Here is a 16,082-nt window from a genome sequence, read left to right as displayed (position 1 = left end):
GGTTATCCAGGATAAACAGCAGGATTTCCCTCGGAAATTGGCTCCTACTCCAACTGCTGGGAATGGGAAAGTGTAAAAGGAAAGGGGAGTGGAGGGAAACCCATTTATGTGCTGAACCAGGATTTCCCTGAAAATCAGCTCACAAGTACTTACCAGTTCTGCCAAGATCTCAGGGTCATTTACTCTTTGGCTCTTTGCAAAACAATTCTTAGTGGAGCTGAGACTTTACTGATATATTTCTATTTATATATTTCCAGCACATTTTTTGAGGGATGGGGGTAAAATTTTGTGTAAACCAGACTATGAAGTCATGGGCAGAACACTTACTTTCCAGCGATTTAAAATTAAGATGATTTAACAGCTCAACTTGGTGATCTCAGAGGCCTTTCACAGCTTTTTATGAGTCTATGAACACCAGCTTTTCAACCCTTGGAACAAAAGCTACACTCCACAGATTTGCCCTTATTGCCATTGAGAACAAAGTAATCATTCAATAGCTCTTCTATTTATATTTAATTGTCTTCAAAAGGGTGTGTTACAATTGGGGGGGTGGGTGACATGTTAATGGATTAATAAACTATGCAGGGAGTTGTGCAAACTTAATTTCTGTCCTACAGCAAGAACAAACAAGATCATCTTATTGCATGAGAGATTCCAGAGGCTTTATCATCCCTTCAGCATTAATCAGTCACAAATGCACATTCCAGAGGAGGACACAAATCATAGGAAATCTCCTTATTGAGTTAATGAGTGGCTCGCCTCCCTCCATCCCTTCCTCCTGTGCAAGACAGACCGTGGAAAATGCTCCATAAACCTACAGGTGATGAATTCAGCACTCAGGAGACAAGGCCAGGGATAAAGTTCCTCTAAGCTCCAAAAGGAGCTGTTTTGAGAAGTCCAAAGCAGAGCTAAGGGAGGGTTTGTGACACTTGATGGGGCTCTCCAACAAACAGCTCGGCTTTAAGAAATGAGTTCCACGTGTAGGGCAAATAAGCAATACATTTAAAACAGAGCAAGTGCTACTGAGGGAGGGTGTTCCCACTGATCTGGAGTTTAGCAGAGAAGTATTTACATTTCTTTACAGCCCTAAGCCCTGAATTTTGAGACCGGTTGCTTTGTCGCTAAGTATTTAATTTGTGGGTTTTTTCCAGCTCTGCTTTCCAGAGGAGCTTAGTGACAGCAAATTCAAGCCTGGGGCCAAAAGGAAAGAATCAGATCTACTTTTCTCCCCTAAAAAACTGACTTTTAAGTGTAGCTCAAGCTTAGCACCGGGTGGAAGCCCAGGACAAGACACTAAATATGTGCTAGGTGTGTGCAGAGGAATGATAGTGCTGGAGACTTATTGCCTGTAATTAGACACAGAACAGGCTAATTAATCTCCATATAGCTGCTCTGACAGCAGGACTCACATCCAATTTGGTGAAATGATTGCAGTGGTGATGATCCAGGCAGGGCTGCACTGCTGTTTGGAGGTGTGCATTTGAAGGAGAAACAAAAATAAGTGCCCTAGATGGTCTTGCTGTCTGGCTTTTCTGGACTCACTGCTGCTCCTTGAGCTCAGCTGAGGGCTCAGAGCTCTGGAGTAACCTACTGGGAAAGCAAATTCCCGTGGTTTTGAGTTTCCTGCTCTCTCAGACTCCAGGTTCAGTGGCTGTTGAGAGCAGGAATGGATTTGGCCACATGGAATCCTTCTGAGAGTGCCCTGAATGAAAGGCCAGGGCAGTGAACAGTCAAGTCTAGAACGTGCTCAGAAGCTGCAAAAATAAAACTGTATTGACATTTAATAAATAGAGAACAGGCAGCAAGCAAGCAAGAGTGAGGGTTCACCACTTTGCCTTCTGTTTGTTATTTGTTGGGCATATTTATATAAAAGAGGGTACGGATTTGGGATCTATTACTCAGATTGGTTGTTCCACCCAGCCAAGCCAAACCTTTAAGCTTTCAGAGAACTTGGCTGAGGACACCTTTGGGCTCGACCACCAGGACACCTCAAGGGACAGTGCAGGCTGGGAGATGATCTCTGAGCTTCCCCTGAGCCCTCCTTTTCATCCAAGTCTTTGTCCAAGCAGGATCCCTCGTTCTGCTGGGAATCAGTTCACTCCAGTCCATCACGCTCTCTGTCTGTGCCTGTACCCCTGGGCCTCTGTAACTGGAAGAACACAAGAAATACAATGTCAGCTTTATCCACCCTTCTCCAAATTTGACTGAGTCAGAGATCTCGCCCCTGTGGTCATTTTTACTCTCCCTCCAGCCTCTTGCTGGGAAAAAGGCCGTGCTTCTGCACGGCCACACAGCTTCTGTTCAGCTCTTACTTCATCCTATCCAGAATCCCTTTTTGTTCCGTGGCAGGAAGTGGCTTCTGGGCAGCAGGAGGAAGAAAGAAGATGTGTTGTGTCTTAGTTACTGGCTTTAATAGTTACCTGGTCCCAGCCACGTTGGAAAGCAAAGGGTATGTTCCAAATTAAACAGTGTTTCCAATGCCCATGCCAGCTTTTAGCAGTATTCCCACCCTTGGCATCCCAAAGTAGTTCCAGGACTGTCTCCACTGTACACTTTTCCTCCTGCCTGCCATGTGCTCCACTAGGAGGAGTCTTGCTCCGAAAAATAGGGGAAAAGAGCCCATCCTTGGTCAGTTTGGTGCTGTGATGAAGCCCCATGACAAGCCAGCTGATGAGCACAGAATATTCCAGCCACGAGGGCTCCTCTGTGCTGGTTCTCCAGCACCTCAGGGCTCACAGGAGAAATAGAAACTTTACTCACAGTATCCTGGAATGCCCAAATAAGGAACAATATAATCTCAGAGAAGCCCTAGAGAATTAGATAAGGGATGTAACTCAAACAAACAGCACGTAAACTAAGCTCTGTGTACCCAAACAAGATAAAGAACAAACGTTACAGTTTTTGGGGGTGAAATACTACGATGCTGTGGCCGCTCAAGAACTGAGGTCAACACAAGCAAGAAGACCCAGAAGGACCGAAAAAAGGACTTCCAATAAGGGTGTGACTACGTAAAGCAAACTAATGAATATGTATTAAGTAAGCAAGACCACCTAATGACTACGTGAACAGTGTGTGTGATAAAAAGTGTAATAAAAAGCCCTGTCCATCTGTCATTTGAGAGGAGCTCTCCCCCCCATGCCCAGCCTGCTGATGAATAAACAACACCTACAAACTGGTGTCAAGGAGTTTGGTTTAGGAGCATCAGGGCCCTTCAGGACCCTGGGCTGAGGGCCCCCAGGACGTGCCTTGCCCCCCCCCAGCTCACCTGGCTGCATGTGCACCACGCGGCAGAGCCTTCTGCCGGGCTGGTTCCTGTACACGGGCTTCACACAGACCTTGTTGGTGGTGCCCGAGGCCAGGTCTGTGAGCAGCACGCTGTGCACCCGCGGGGACACGCTGAGCACCGAGGACGGGCCCGTCTGCCGCCGGCACCGCACCTTGTAACCCAGGACCTGCCCGTCAGCAGAGTCCCAGGAGGCTTTCAGGGTGTTGGGGCCCATGTCCTCGAAGCGGAGGTGCCTCACTTTGGAGCCCTCTGGAGAAAGAAGATCCGTGTCACTGCTGTGGGACATTTGTGTGTCTATTCCCCCCCGCCCCGAGGAGGGGCTGCCAGCCAGCCTGGGCTTTGTTTGCTGTTGTTCACTGTTTTTTAACAGTAGCAAGAGATGAAGATGAAGATAGCAGTGACAATTAAACCAGTCTGGGCCATTCCACAGTTGGAAAGTTCTAATTTCTGCCTGCCAAGGGTCCTGTCTGTCCCTGCTCTCCCAGGGGCCAGAAGCAGGAGGGGTGGGGATTGAGGGCTGCCTCCTCCAGGTAGGGAGGAGTGGACATATGTGGCTTTAGAAAGGTTAACTCAGGTGATGTTGCCAATGTCTGGTATTTTCCTTAAAGCACCCAACCCCTGGATTCACGTGGGAATCTCACCTTCCATTAAAATCCCAGACTAGTAGCTTTTAGACCTGGTAGATGCACAGACCCAACATAACTCTACATCTCCACACTGGAGGAGCTCGGCCTAATTAGTCCTTAACTTTGTCCAGCACAAAGTACTTTTGTTTGCACCATTAGGCACTGACTGTGACCTCCCACACCCTCAGCTCTGTCATTCCCTGAGCTCCTCTCTCTTGAGCCCTGATAAGAGCTGGACTTTGCCTCCTGCAATACCTTTACAGGTATTTCTTCAAAGGAGAAGCTTCTGCTGGTTAAACTTTTACTCCTTGAACGCTAAATCACAACGAACAGACACTGAGGAGACAGGAGGGAAAGGCAGTTTTCTTTCTCTTTTAGAGAGATCCATGTCCATTCTGCTTGTGCTGAACCAGCAGCATCAGCACCCCCTGTACCATCCATCATGTGTGTGTCTGATTCTCTTCAGTCCTCACACATCTGCTGCATCCTGATGGCACAGCATCAGAAGCTGCAGCTTTCCCCTTGCCGTCCCACCCCAGTAACTGGATTCAGAGCTCTCTGGCCTCACCTAGAGGCAGGTGGGAAAGACACAGGGACGCTCCAGAGACTCCTTGTGCTGCCTCCTTGTTCCCTGCTGCTCACTCACCTTCCTGGGTGCACGCCTTGGCTGACAGGGATTTCTCCTTCCCCGACCTGTAGATTGCAGTCACTGTCACCAGGTAGGTGGTGTTGGGTGCCAGATTCTCCACCACGGTGCTGTTGTGTCTCCCATCCACCTCCAGCACCTTCACTGAGTTCCCTGGGAGGGGTCCATACAGGACCTGGTAGCCCATCACACTGTCCAGCGTGGGAGCCCAGCTCACGTGGAAGCTGCGTGGCCCAGACTCTGAGATGAGAACCTGAGCTGGGCTTATTTCCTCTGGAAGAAATGAAGAGAGATGTGAGTGAGGATGTAATTCAAGGCATAGGGATGCTGTCAGAGGAGCATAATTGACCTGCACCGTACTTGGCTTTCAGGAGGTGGAAGAAAATCAACCCAGCAAGTGGATGTTGATAGTCACCCAAGTCAGCACAACCCCACTCAGCCCGAAGAGATTGGCTTTTCTACCTGTGCTGCATAGACTGGCCAGAATTACACAGCCAGAACTGTTCTTGCTCACAAGAAATTAATATCAGACACAAGTTCACCTTGGTTTTGCTTAGGTTTTCAGTGTGCCACCCTTTTGCACGCTGCCATCCAGCATAAATCTAAGTCACTCTCTGGCCCAAATGACTGGTCTGCACAGAGGAACTGGTTTTTGCTCTGAGCACTCCCCCTCTCCTTCCCTCTTACACACAGAGTTCCCATCAGTCACATACACCTGCTTCCAGCACCCTCCTCTCCCCCAGCTGCTCCTCCAGCCTCCAGGTAGGAGACAGGGAGCTCCTTGTTCCCAGAGCAGCTGCTGCAGCCTCGCACATTTTACCTGCCAGTGTGGTAACCCTCGTTGTCTGGGGAGGGAAGTAGTGGACGTTGGACTCAGGAATGAGGGCCACCTCATAAGTGGTTTCTGGTGCAAGGTTGCTCAGCACGAGGCTGGTGTGAGCCCCAGACACCTGCTTTGTCCTCTTCCTTGCTAGATCATCTGTTGGGGCATATTCCAGGGAGTAGTAGCCAGTTTCTTGGGAGAGGAGCTTGGGCCACATCAGACGGAAGCTGCTTGAGGTGACATCGACTGCGTGGAGCCGATTGGCTTGGAGAACATCTGCAAGGGAAACAGGGGCAGGAATCGATACACAGAACACAGAACATCTGAAATCCCAGCCCTTCTGGGTGGGAGATGCAGCTGGCAGCAGCACTGGCTGATCCCTGAAGTCACCAAGGTGTGGCCCATCCTGAGCTCCCTGTGGAAACCACCTCCCAAGCAAAGCCAAACCACTGAATTCTGTCCTGTGTGTGAAGCAGCCCAGAGTGTGAAGAACTACATTTCTCCCTGCTCTCTGCCAGTGCCCAGTGGCCAGGAAGAAGGGGCAGGAACTGGGGACTGCCCAGCATTGCTGAGCCAGCTGAATTCACCCCAGCTGAGGTCACTGCCCACGGGGTTTCACAGAGCACTGTTGTTCAGTGACATTCAACATTCAGAGTCCTCTTGTGCCGTCTCACCTCTCCCTGCCCCTGCACAGAGGCTTCTCTTCAAGGCTCATGCTACCTTTGAGTCTCAGACCCCAAATGCCAGGCACAAATACCTCTTCTGATGCTCACAGCTCCCCCAGCTTCCTCTGCTTCTTGACCCTTCCCACATGTGTGGCCTCCCAAGCCCATCTTGGGCAGAATTCCACTGTTCTCTGGTCTTCCAGAGGGGCAGAAACACACAGGACTTTGTTTCTCCAGGGGAGTGACACATGAAAACACAAAGCTGCTCTTCTGTTTCTAAAGAATTTTTAGAAGCACCCCGAGCCTTGAAGAAGAGCATTTGCTCTGCACAGTGTCACTCCTGAAACGTTATGATAGAACCCTCCAGCTCATGCCTAAATCCTTCACAGAGTCCTGTGGGTAGTTCTGTCTGGTTCCCCATTGCACAGAGGAAAAAAGAGGCACAAAAGTCTGCCCAGATCTGCAAAATGGGGTCACTTTGCACTCTCAGACTTGTCCTTTAACAGGGAGAGGATCAGCTTCTCCTCCTCCGAGCTGCTCCGAGTCCCTGCCAACTCCCCTGTATACCAAGTAAAACAGCCTCAGTTTTTCCTCTGAGCTGTTCTTTGGCTCTCCCAGGCAGGCAGGAACGTTTCCCTGCCTGCTCCGTGCCCTGCCCTCCCATCCACATGCTGCCAGCCAGCAGCACTCCACCCGCTTGGAGCGTGGAGAGGCCGGGAGAAGGATCAGAGGTCCTGGGATGCTGCACCCTTCTGTGAGCCCCACAAAACACCAGTGGCCAAGCCACGAAGGAACAGGGAGCAGAGGAAAGGCCTCGGTGCCAAAAGTCCTGCCAAAAGCTCAGGGAATGGAAATAAGTGAGCCTGGAGGCTCAGGGACACTGTGAATAAATCAGGCACATCAAAAGGACAGGGCACAGGAAGCCCACGGCAAAAGGCTCTGCCCCTCCTTGCCAGATCACAGATTCCTTAAGCTTATAAAGAAGGCCACAATCCCCAGAAAATAGATGTCCATGGCATGCTTCCCAGCACCACCTTGTTCCCAGAGGGAAGCAGCAAGTAAATCTCCTGTATTAGACCCAGGCAGGATCCAGCAACACTCAGAGACAGCTCATGACACACTTTTCCTTCCACCTCCTGCCTCTTGGTGACTTTGAAGCACTATTTTGCAGCCACAAGTTTGTTGGCATCCTCTGAACTCTGGCAAGGTCAAGATCAGACTTGCAGGAATGCTGCTGCTTTCCTGAGGGGCATAAGAAAGGCAGCAGGTGAACCTTTCCAGCCCTGGGTACATGGTCCCCTCCCTGCTGCAAGGATTTGGGACAAACCACTTCTGCTTCACGGTTTCAGTTCTCTGGTTTGATATGGATGGGGGAGGATTCTGGTTCTGGGAGGGAGGGAATACACTCCTCCATTACCAGGGTGGACATTCAAGGTCTGAGATCCCTCCCTCTGGTCACCTGCTTATATTCAGTTCCAGGTGAAGACATCAGAGGACTCAGAGTGAAGCCTTCACTGCACCAGAAGTTATCCAGGACTTCATTTCAGATCAGAAATGTGTTACCCTGACCTGAGTACCCACAGGAAGTGGCTGATGTTTTGTGCCTGCTGGGCACGTGGGCTCCTGCAAAACTTGGCTCAGAAGGTGGAGCCTGAGGATGGAACAAGTCAGCAGTTGTCAGTTCAAAGTGGCTGAGTGGAGAGCAAGTGGGTGCAAGCAAAGAACCTGGTGTCACCTCAGAGGAATGCCCTGGTTTCACAAGGTTGGTCCTTCCCCAGGAGAGCACCAAATGCCATCTGTTGGGTACATACTGATATATAAGATGCAGTGGAAAGAGCCTGTGCTCCTTCCCAGCCTGAGTCCCTCTCCTTCCCACTTGGAAGGCGCCAGCTGTGCCATAGCCAGGCTGGCTGGCAGCTGCCTTCTGCAGACTTGTTGTGTCGGGACCATGTGCCAAGGAAAAAGAGAGGGTGTGAACACACACATCCATCCACAGTCCCTGCTGTCTTGCACCCCTTCCACGTAGCAGCATCACTGGCACTATTTTGGGTCCACCATTTCTCTCTCTGTGGAGACTGAGCTGTTCCACGGAGGGTTCTCAGCCCCCCTGAGGCAGCAGCAGCTTGGCAGGGACCCTTGTGGTGGGGTGTCTGTGGAGCAGGCACAGAACACCCCATTCCTGGAAAGGAGGTGGAAGGAGGAGAGCAGCTCTTGACAAAGCCTGTTTGTGCCTCTACAAAAGGCTTCACTGTTTTTTAACAGTAGCAAGAGATGAAGATGAAGATAGCAGTGACAATTAAACCAGTCTGGGCCATTTCACAGTTGGAAAGTTCTAATTTCTGCCTGCCAAAGATCCTGCCTGTCCCTGCTCTCCCAGGGGCCAGAAGCAGGAGGGGTGAGGATTGAGGGCTGCCTCCTCCAGGTAGGGAGGAGTGGACATATGTGGCTTTAGAAAGGTTAACTCAGGTGATGTTGCCAATGTCTGGTATTTTCCTTAAAGCACCAACCCCTGGATTCACGTGGGAATCTCACCTTCCATTATAATCCCAGACTACCAGCTTTTAGACATGGTAGATGCACAGAATGCTGCCCTCAGGCACAGCAGAGTAGTTATTACCCTTGCAGACCTTATGATCTTCAAGACAATCTTGTGCTGCAGGAGATTTCTCATTTTGGGATGCTGTTTTATACCATCTGGATCCAGGATGCTCTAGAAACTAAATAACCACTGAAACAAAACATCTGGGGGTCTGTGTGGTGGCTGGTACAGGAGAGGGGCTGTTGGCACTGCCCCAGGTATGGGAGAGAAGTGATTGTTTGGGGGAGAACACACAGTCCCTGTGTGTGGTTTGTTAAATGATCACATCTGGAAACAGGAAGGAATTGCTACACAGGGAAGATTCTGTGGAAAGGGTTACTGGGACACTGAACCCAGCTCCAACCAACTCACAGAGCAAAAGGCAAAAAAGGAATCAAATCAGGATTTCCAATGGAGAGAGAACCTCCAGAAAACCCATGGAAAGTCTGCAGAGTCATAGTAACTCCCTCAGCATTCCAAACAAATCCAGAGGCACCTGGGAGGCTGCTTTGCAGTCAGGGCAGTCCCACAGTGATGGGCTGTGGAGAGAACACCCCATGGGCAGTGCAGAATGCAGGTCAGCAGGGGATACTGCCCTTGGCTTCCCAATGCCTGTCCTCTGGCCCAGAGTATGGCTTTGGATCTCCTCAGACCCTCTCCTGGATGCTTTAAAAACCTGGACTGATGAAAAATCTGACCTGCTGCCTGTTCCCTCTCACAGCAACCACCACAACCCCAGAGAAACACCTTTGTGTCCTCCACCTCTGTCAGCTGGCACAGAGCCAGACAGATACACGTTTTAAAGGAAAAAAAAAAATCACCCTGAATATGAAAATCAAGTTCAAGGGGCTCAGACACCTCACTCCCACAGTCAGCAACCTCCTGCTGAGGTTGAATCGTTGCCTGTTTGGGAAGCCTTTGGTTAACAGCCTGTGCAGGTGGGGGCATTTTCCTGCTCTGCTGGGATTGTACAGATGCCTGACCTGCATGACTCACTTCAAAGGCTTGTGGGGTTTTTAAGGAATCCAGAGAATACCCTGCCTGAGCCTCCTTCCTTCATTACCAACTAAACAACTCCTTACAAACACAAGCTCATCTCACTAACACATCTCCAAGAGGGAGTTTGTCCCACTCAGTCACGGAACATTCCAAGGGGAGTAGAGATGTTTGTCCCAGACCTCCCAAAAGCTCTGGTTTATGTTTGGACCTGTAGCACTGCGGACAGTTTGCAAGGGCAGCACCTGTGAGCCAGGAGAACCACAGGTTTTGGGGGATTCTCCCACTGCCTGCCCTGCAGAGCCAGGCATTAACTCATCTCCATTAACACTTAAATAAATTAGTGGTGGGCTTATCTGGGCAACCAGCAGAGAGAGACTGTGCTGCTGCCCACACACACGGGTGTTTTGAAAGATTCCCTGTGGGTTGTTTGGCATTGTCATGTGGTTTTTTTCATCTGAACTCATCTTCAGCCCCGTTCCAAACTCCCAGTGACCACAACCCCGCGCCAGCCTACCTCGGATCCCATCCTGCAGCTCCTTGGTGATGATGGGCAGGTCATCCACGTCCACAAAGTGCAGGTGTTTGTCTGGGGGCTGGCTGGCAGCAGCAGAGAGCTCCAGGTAGTTGCCCCGGCCCGTGCTGACGATGAACACCGTCACCCCCATGTCCTTCAGCAGCTGCATGGGCTCCGAGATGTCATCAGTGGAGAAACCATCCGTCACCCAAACCAGCACCTTGGGCACGTCTGGCCGGGCTCCAGCCTCGCCACTGAAGAGCTTTTCCTTGGCGAAGGACAGAGCTTTGCCCGTGTTGGTGTCTCCCATGAGCTGCCGCGTGTCCCGGATCGCCTGCCGCAGGCTCCCGCCGGACGGGTGCCGGTCAAACGGGAACTCCATGGTGGGCGTGGTGCTGATGTGGATGATGCTGGTCTGGACATCTCTGGGGCCGAAGGTGAAAGGTTGCAAAAGGTCCCACATGAATTCCTTGACCCTGGAGAACTCATAGTGGGAGACGCTGGCAGAGCTGTCCAGCAGGAAGAGGAGGTCCCCCTCCGTGTTGGAAATAGGCGGCCGCGGACCTGGAAGGGAAAGGGAGAGGGAAGAGTGTTAGAGGAGGGATGTGAACCCAAAACCTGCCAGGAAAGCTTGGTTGTTCTGTGCCAAATCTGAGAATTCAGTGAGAGGTGTTTGCTGAGATGGCAGAGTTCCCCCAGACCTCCTGGAACAACAGGAAAAATCAGAAATGGAGAAGGTTAAAGTTACTTGGAGGTGACTGTTTACAAGAGCCTGTGGTGACAGGACAAGGGGGATTCAAACTGACAGAGGATAGGTTTAGATTAGGTATTAAGAAGAAATCCTTCCCTGGGAGGGTGGGGAGGCCCTGGCACAGGTTGCCCAGAGAAGCTGTGGCTGCCCTATCCCTGGAAGCATCCAAGGCCAGGTTGGACAGGGATTGGAGCAACCTGGGCTAGTGGAAGGTGTCCCTGCCCATGGCAGGGGGTGGAAATGGATGATCTTTAAGGTCCCTTCCAAATCAAACCATCCTGTGATTCTTTGATCCTCTGACTAATCTAGAGAGGCCAGGAGGAGGCAGGAGACCTGCCATCCACCTGGATCACAGCCAATTCCATGTGCCCAGCACAGCTCAGCCCTGTGCCACAGACACACCCTCCAGAGTGACCTGGCACTGAGAGCTGAGCAGAAAATGAAAGTGAAGTCCAGTGAGCTTTCCTGTGTGCCTGCAGCAACTGCCATTTCATCACCACATCACGCAGTAGAGCTGAACTGTGACCCACAGGTCCCTGCCACTGGTTCCCAGAACTCCTACTGGCATTCCAGCAGGGCTTTGTTTAGGGCTTCTGGCTGCACGAGCAAGGCAAGCACACATAGCCATGGCTCTCTGCTTTTTTTGGGGGGGAGGTTTAGGCTGGATACCAGGAAAAGGTTCTTCCCCCAGAGGGTGGTTGGCACTGGACAGGCTCCCCAGGGCAGTGGGCATGGCCCCAATGCTGCCAGAGCTCCAGGAGCATTTGGACAATGCTCTGAGGGACAGGGTGGGATCGTTGAGGTGTCTGTGCAGGGCCAGGAGTTGGACTGGATGATCCTGATGGGTCCCTTCCAACTCAGCATATTCTATTATTTTCTCTCTGCTGGCAGAAGTACAAGCCACTGACTTGGCTGGCAGGACGCAGGGAGAGATCTTGGAACACGGCTGCCACCTCCCTGGGGGACATCGTGGTTCCTCACTGGTTTGAGGAGTGTCACTCACTTCCCAAATGTTGCAACCAACAGCTGTAAAAGCTCCTGGCCCTGGCAGGGCGGGGGGCAGCGGCCAGAGGACACTGCTCACAAGCAGTAAACAACAGGGTCACATGTACAAACCTTGGGAGGGGAATCTGGAGTTCACCTCGAGGGAGCAGACACAAGCAGAAATCCCACTGCTGCCAGAACGACCTGCAGAGGGAACACCCCTGGGAAAACCAGCATGGAACACCCCATTCAAAGAGAAGGACATCAAAGGAGAGTCACAGCCATGCCCTCTGGTCTGTACCCTGCAGCCCTGGGGCACCCAGAGAGCTGGGCAGAACACTGCCATCCTTTAAGCATAGCTGGGAATAGCTGTGTTAATTAGGAACAGCTACAGCCTGACACCACAAGGTTCTGCCCGCAGGGGAGAAAGCATTGATTAACAACAACTGATTAACAACCGGTTAACAAAACCAACAGCTAAACCCAGTGGTGGGCAGGGTGTATTTTGGAGCTGAAGGGACTGTCTGTGGGTGGAGCAGAAGCCTCATCCTTCATGCAGACAAACGCCATCTACCTAACACTCAGCCCTGCAAGAGAGGCAAACAAGTCGCTCCCGTTCAGATTTTGGCAGCGGAAAGAACCCGTAAAAGAAAAAAAAAATCGAGACAAAGGCTCTCGCTACACTGGGAGCGTGGCAACGCTTCCAAAGCCACTGGGCACCCCCTCGTCCTTCCCCTCATCCTTCCTCCTGCTCCTTGTCCCACATCCAACCCAAACATGCCATCCGTGCCAGAGGTGGGGCCGTGGAGGTTGGTTGCCACTAAATCCCTGCCTTACGCAAGCGGCTGCTGTTTTCGGGCAGTTCCCTCGCTCCAGACGGAGAGATGATTGGCTGTTTGGCAGCGTGCCAAGCGATGATCTCTCACTTCCAGCGGGATTTGGAGGGAAGAGGCATCCATGAGCGCTTCCCTGTCAGGTCTTCGCTTGGAATAACTCTGCAGACCTCCCATCACTGCGGTCCCTGCGCTCTGCTTGACTCCAGGGAACGACAGAGAGCCCAGGGCAGGATCCTCTTCTCACTGCCTGGTCAATAAACTCAGATCAGCCACGCAGAGAAGTGTTTGGAAGGGGCTGATAGGGGAGCAACACGTCACTATGGAGACACGGTGCTGCCTGTTGGCTTTTCCAGGAGAAAAACAGCTGGCCAGACTTCCCTGTGATGCTGACAGGAGACATCCGCTTCCAGAGCTCCCCCTGCTCTCAGCTGGGACCTGAACACATGCCACACGCCTGATTTACGTGGGGCTTGGAGCTCGTGGAGCATAATTACAGCCAGAAAAGATCATGTCCTGTCTTGGTTAACTGTGCTTGACATTCCACATTTGTCTTCTCATCTCGTTGTTTGGCCACGCGAGGGAAAAAAAAGTTCTCCTGTGAGTGGAGGCAGGTTTGGAGGCTGAGGAACACGGACTCTGCTTCCCTGTGGCCCCTTTGGATCACAGTGAGAGGCAGGAGGGGAAAGGCACCACCTCTCCCAGACAGAGAGGTGTCCCACCAAGCCACCCAGGAGGGGTTTTACACTTCAAACCACGCCAGAGAGGGCTGTGCCAGGGGAGAGGGGTTGATCACACACTTGATTGAGGAGCTGAGCCCCACCAAGCACAATAAACTTGTGTGACTAAAAGCCCAAACTGCCTGTGCAGGTTCCAGCTCGTCTGTGCCACGGATTTCGGGTTGAGGGTTGAGAAACGGCCCTTCAGACAAATCCCAGCAGCAGGAAGGAAGCTGTGCTGCCACCTCTTAGGATCTTTTCAGGAGTTTGATTATCTCTGCTCTTTTATTTGGAGCCTCAAGAGATCTGGAATCATGGAATTACAGCAGGTGTTGAGCTGTGCTTCAGAGATCAGTAAGGGCTCCCTACAAAGTGGGTATGGATGGGCCAAGTCTTTATTTTTCACTCACTGCCCCCACAGGGATGGCAACATCCCCATCATTTTCAGCTGATGCTCGTCCAGAGTAACCCAGTAATGACAATCTGATTTCATTTATCAAAGCCCAGACTAGCAAATGGTCACACTTTACACTGATGCAACAGAGATCTGAACCTGGACCCAAAGAGGAAAGTGGTGGAACTGTGTGATGCTCTGCCTTGGCTCTGTGCCTTGGTGCATGAATTCAATGCTCACTGCCCTGAACAATCTAATCATTCCTGAGCGTGTGGAAGCACCACTGGTCATCCAGCAGCTTCTTTCCTTTGCCCACTGCAGCTGGAATGAAGCCACAATCCTTCACCTTCGGTCAAGTCCCAAGGAAACAGGGTTACAGACGTGCATCCTGACCTCTCAAACAGCCCCTCTTGGTGTGTGATCACGGCACAGCATCCCAACACCTCTGGACAAGCACCATCCCATTCCCAGGAGCCCTCCCAGGCCAGCTGCCCGCTCGGGGCTGCCTTAGGGAGCACCCAGAGGAGCTGAGGAGGCTCCACATCAAAAAGCTGCTGGGTGGGCATCTCCCCCCCAGCAGGTTCATTCCCCAGCAGTAACACAGCACACACCTCTGCCTCTGGAGCAAGGCACAATCCTTCTGGAATGCCGTGGCTTGCTCTGTCACATGCCCTGAAGGTCTGAGCATTGTTTTTAGCCCGAGCTGGGAAGCTGCCACATACACTCCCAGGGCAGCAGAATGGCAGGACAATAGGAATAACGGCTGCCTGCGTGGACTTTGAGCACTGTGGCAATGCCAGAAGCAGCAGCACCATTCCTGAACCAGCTTGGGACACTGAGGGACAGGATCCAGCACCCTGCAAGGAGATCTGAGCTACACACACAGCCTGCCCTGGGTACCAGAAACAGAATCAGACCCCAGCAGTCTGAGCTGCTCTCTGAGTCCAAGGACCTCCTGTCCACACAGACATGAGGTTCACTCTCCTTTTCCCACTGGATTGCACTTCCCAGGTGCAGTGAAAACCAAACCAGCACTAGCCCTGCAGCCACAGAACCTTTTCTACTTGTGAGGAAAAAGGCAGTACAAAAATGAATTGCACCAGCTCAGCCACCATGGTGTGGGATGAGTCTCTGCCCAGCACCACAGTGCAGGGACCAGGAATGAGACATTCACCTCCTCCACATCCCTTTTCCCACTGTCAGTTCTGCAGGACTGACCCACAGTCGTTTTCCACGAACAGTAGCCAAGAGAAAGCATTTTAAAGAGAAACTGTAATGATTGAATTACAGAGATTAGCAAGAGGAGAAGACAAGGATAGTGTTAATCACTGGTTTTACTTCTCTTAACCCATGTCCTCCAGTAGAGAGGTAACAGTGAAGAGCAAGGATTTTTTCCATATGATTACACTAAACTCTGCAAGTTTTTGAAATAGTTTCCTTTTCCTGCTGGAAACAAACAGGACAACATTTCCAATAGGCGATTTTAGACAGGTTTGTTTGTTTGTTTGTTTGTTTGTTCTTTATACAAGTATAACTATACACCTAAAGCATCAATACAACCTCAGCTTTTATTCTGAAAAGGTTTCGGGAGAAGCTCTGAGGAGCAGGAGGTATTAAATGGGGGAAAGCACCACGGGAATGCCTCGCCTTTCCAGGCACTCACCTCGCTCAGGTGTGTCCTGTCCCGCAGCAAACCGCAGCCACAGACCGAGAGAAAGCACTGCCTTGGCCAACATAGCAAAGCCTGGTCCTGGGCAAACTACCTTAAATCCAGCAGCTGGGCTCTGTGAAGGCAGATGAAAAGCTTAGGATCAGTCATAGTACGCCAGATCCCGGGGTGCCACTTCCACGCTGCTCATGCCTTGGGATCCGGCTGCTCCTCCCCGTGTGTTTCGCTGGGCTGTGGTGTAAGCTCTGGCTCCTGGAGGCAATTTTCTTTCCTTCCCCCCACTGCCCCCCCCCCCACTCCTTTTAGAGTCATAAATCCATCTTGACAGGAATAGCTGGAGGAGAGGCACACACGGCACCCCTGCTGCTCTTCCTCTCCCCGAGTTAAGCTTTGCCCCAGGAGCGGGGGATTCGGTTGCAGCCTGAGCGCAGCTGGGCTGGTTTGAAAAATATATCCCCGCAGATAAAAACTTTGGCCCTGCGAGACACTGGCTGCGGGCCAGCTGCCAGGGGGGGGGAAAAAGGAGGGAAACGCTCAGAGAAATCCAAAGCTCTCTGCTCTGGAATGAGCTGGAAGAAGGAGAAACATGTATATA

At 51.5% G+C, this 16,082-nt stretch overlaps 1 protein-coding gene across 2 annotated transcripts in view; it reads right to left on the bottom strand.

Moving 5' to 3' along the window:
- Positions 1-494: 494 nt before the first annotated feature.
- VWA1 (von Willebrand factor A domain containing 1) overlaps positions 495-16,082 on the bottom strand; it is a 29,962-nt gene continuing 14,374 nt past the window's right edge. Inside the window, exons 2-7 of one of the 2 annotated variants that reach the window (XM_017825827.1) lie at positions 15,482-15,581; positions 10,138-10,701; positions 5,379-5,657; positions 4,559-4,831; positions 3,266-3,535; positions 495-2,149 (exon numbers count right to left, since the gene is read on the bottom strand). In XM_017825827.1, coding sequence (XP_017681316.1) covers positions 2,109-2,149; positions 3,266-3,535; positions 4,559-4,831; positions 5,379-5,657; positions 10,138-10,701; positions 15,482-15,554 — 1,500 coding nt within the window. In that variant the 5' untranslated portion in view covers positions 15,555-15,581 and the 3' untranslated portion in view covers positions 495-2,108. Of the gene's footprint in view, positions 2,150-3,265; positions 3,536-4,558; positions 4,832-5,378; positions 5,658-10,137; positions 10,702-15,481; positions 16,072-16,082 lie in introns of those variants that run through there. The other variant, XM_017825826.1, reaches the window with a different exon arrangement.

The sequence above is a fragment of the Lepidothrix coronata genome, unplaced genomic scaffold, assembly GCF_001604755.1.
Source record: "Lepidothrix coronata isolate B3197 unplaced genomic scaffold, Lepidothrix_coronata-1.0 Scaffold122, whole genome shotgun sequence".
In the NCBI taxonomy this organism is placed as follows: Eukaryota; Metazoa; Chordata; class Aves; order Passeriformes; family Pipridae; genus Lepidothrix; species Lepidothrix coronata.
The sequence above is the reverse complement of the archived record's forward strand: the minus strand, read 5'-3'. Positions and strand labels throughout refer to the sequence as shown.